Here is a 3,003-nt window from a genome sequence, read left to right on the forward strand (position 1 = left end):
GCCGCTAACTAAATCTCAAACAACCAAACTTATTATGTACGACATATAGTTAGATACGAAAAGTGAAAAACAAAATTCTTTTGAAAAGAGATGAAATCGCTTAGTGTTAAACAATGCTTGGATTCATCGAATGTCACTCGTGCCAATTAATGTCAAGTAAATATCATAACCCAATCTTATACCACTATGAGGATCTTATATGCTCTACAGACTTTGCTTTTTATGTTATTTTCTCAATTTTACACCATAATTTAATGGGTATATGAGTATATACTTAGAAACAATGGTACTTCTTTATCCTTGTAAATTTTGAAATTATATGTCTCCTTCTAAAACCGCGCGTAGAACTCATATTATATCCAAATTCACAATTTAATTAGATTTAAACTAATTAAATATTAAAAAACTTATTTAGAAATCAAAATTCTAAGTGATTGTACTAAAAGATCCTTTTTAAATAAAATAATTTTAAAATTTGTAAGGATATGAAAGAAATATTTAAAGTTTGCAAGGATATAAATCAAATTTTCATTTAATTTTAGTTAGCTAATTTGGATTTCATTTTATATGAGGATAGTCTTAGTCCAAACGCTATAAAAAACAATATAAAAAATGTGGATTGAACCAAACGAGATGGACATTTATGTATTTTACCCTTGTCTCGATAGAAATACTCATAGTCATCAACAATAAAGCATAAAGGATTTGAAGAATAGTCATTGGCATAAAAATAATTAATTTTGGCGGAAAATGTTAATGAAGAAAATTTTGGTGGCAGTTGGAGAAATATACGGCAAATTGGAAATATATCCCAAAATCCGGATCAAAGAGTTTGTTGCTCACAGTCAAAAACCCTAAAACAACACATGAACAAATGGGCATGAAAGGGCAGCAGTAAGGTGTGAATTCTCAAAGGAAACACTTTCGAGTTTTCTTCCACGATCGAGGTATGCATTCATCCTCAAACTTAGAATAAACCAAGGAGTATGTATGTGTCCTAATTAATACCACCAAAATACTCAGTATCTTATAAGTTTCAAATTTTCAAATTTTGGTATTATAAAGTAAGGTTGAATCTTGATTTTGGGTGCATGTTATATAAATTAGTTATAATTAATAGTTTCTTAGTTAAAATAATACATTTATGAATTGTTTAATTACTTCAAACCGAAATGAAAACGCTGGAAATCAAGCTTCACATTTTCTTGTAATGGCTGTTGTTCTCCTATGGTATGATTATGTTTCATCATATTGTGTTTTGCTTCTTTGTTTAGACGTTCTTTATTACTGTAGCTGAGTTTTAGCTTACACAATCTGAAGTTACTTGTATAAAAAGCTACTTTTTTAGTGCTTAAAACCAATTGTTCTTTGATATATAAATGATCACTCGGCTTTTTGGACCAACAAAATAAAATTATAATCTTATGTACAATTTGTTTTTTACCAAACACCCAAATATTTATATTTCTTTTTTCATGTGTAGCAATTTCTAAGACAAGGAGTATGACTAGAAACCAGAATCAAGATGCATCTAGCAAGAATACATTCAAGACTTTTGACAATGATAATCTGGCAACTTGGTCAGATCTTCACCATGATATACTCTTTTTAGTTATGATGCAACTCGGAGTTCTTGATTTTACTCCATTCAGTGGAGTTTGCAAATGGTGGAGGTCATTAGCAATTTCTAACAAGAGCAAGTTTATGGAGACTAGACCACTCACATTCATATCTATCCCTACCGAACCTAATGAGGAAGACTACTTCTACTACTTAGATGACATTGAAGAAAGAAGCTTCACTTCCATCCTTCCTCATTCTGGTGGGAGGACATGTGTTGGTTTTACTTGTGATCACTTGATCTTGTTTGGAAGTAAAACTAACGATTTATGGCTTCTTGATCCTATCACAAGGCATGGAATTCATTTCCCTGATATCCCTTCTTCAGTAAGTGTTGATCCAAAACGAATCAAGGATTTCCTTGTCTTTTCACCTTCAATGTCTGGGTGGGTGTTTGTTATGACAGATGGATCCACGAATATATGGTTTTCTATATCGGGTCGTGGAGCATGGCGTCATGTCTTATCAACTTTTCCTATTCTTGATTTACATGTTTTTAAGGGAAAGATGTATGCAATAGACAACTCCCGTCATTTATATGAACTGACACTTAGTCCAGAGCCGAAATTGATGTTACTTGAAACCGAGAATTTTCCGATCTTTTCTCAACATAACTTCTTCACAAGCACGGATGATAGTCTTATTTTGTCTGGAAAAATGTCTGAACGTCATTGCACAGCTTACAAACTAGATTTTGAAGAAATGAAATGGGTGTTATATAAGACATGTAAAGGAGGGGGGGAATGCATTCATAGCAAGTTGATGGGCAGTGCTGCTGTTAAACATGGAAAAGTCGAGGTTTATTTTTTGCAACTTATGGTATACCCTATGATTGTTTGAGATGGATGCCGGCTTGTTAGCAATGTTATCTTTGGCTTTAAATTTTAAATTGTTTTGGTTAGAACCCATGTAGGTTGATTTGTAATTTGCAACTTATTGTTTTATCTCCTTTTTATGTGGTTTGGTGTTCTTTACTTTAATTAAAAATTTACCTAATGATATATGTGTAGCACATTGGCATGTTGTTGATAAGCCTATGAATTGAAGATGTTATCGAGAGAATGGTGGCACCAGTTGATAAAATAATACTAGAGGTAGTATTTGAGGGATACCTCCTTGTGAAGCTATTGACTGAATAAAGATAATTTGTTAAAGTGATAAACTATGGGGAACAGTTAGATATAAAAGAAAGATAGAAGGCAAGTTTTAAGAATTGAAAGTGTGAGGCCTAGTTTGTAATAAAAGAAAAGTTGAAGGATGATTTGGAAATTATATTATAAGGGGGTCGGGATAAAAATCCCCTGCATTATACCATTTTTTTTTAGATTGTAAAGAATTTGATTAGAAAACACACCCAAACAAAATGAGGTTCGGGCTATATGG

At 32.2% G+C, this 3,003-nt stretch overlaps 1 protein-coding gene across 1 annotated transcript; it reads left to right on the plus strand.

Moving 5' to 3' along the window:
- The first annotated feature begins 849 nt into the window (after window positions 1–849).
- LOC145045007 (uncharacterized) lies at window positions 850–2,468 on the plus strand. The gene is made up of 2 exons (XM_078993357.1): window positions 850–947; window positions 1,484–2,468. Exon 2 carries the CDS (start codon window positions 1,504–1,506, stop codon window positions 2,458–2,460), a length of 957 nt encoding a protein of 318 aa, XP_078849483.1. The 5' UTR covers window positions 850–947; window positions 1,484–1,503; the 3' UTR covers window positions 2,461–2,468.
- Window positions 2,469–3,003: the final 535 nt, after the last annotated feature.

This window comes from Lactuca saligna, chromosome 5 (genome assembly GCF_052625555.1).
Source record: "Lactuca saligna cultivar CGN05327 chromosome 5, ASM5262555v1, whole genome shotgun sequence".
In the NCBI taxonomy this organism is placed as follows: domain Eukaryota; kingdom Viridiplantae; phylum Streptophyta; class Magnoliopsida; order Asterales; family Asteraceae; genus Lactuca; species Lactuca saligna.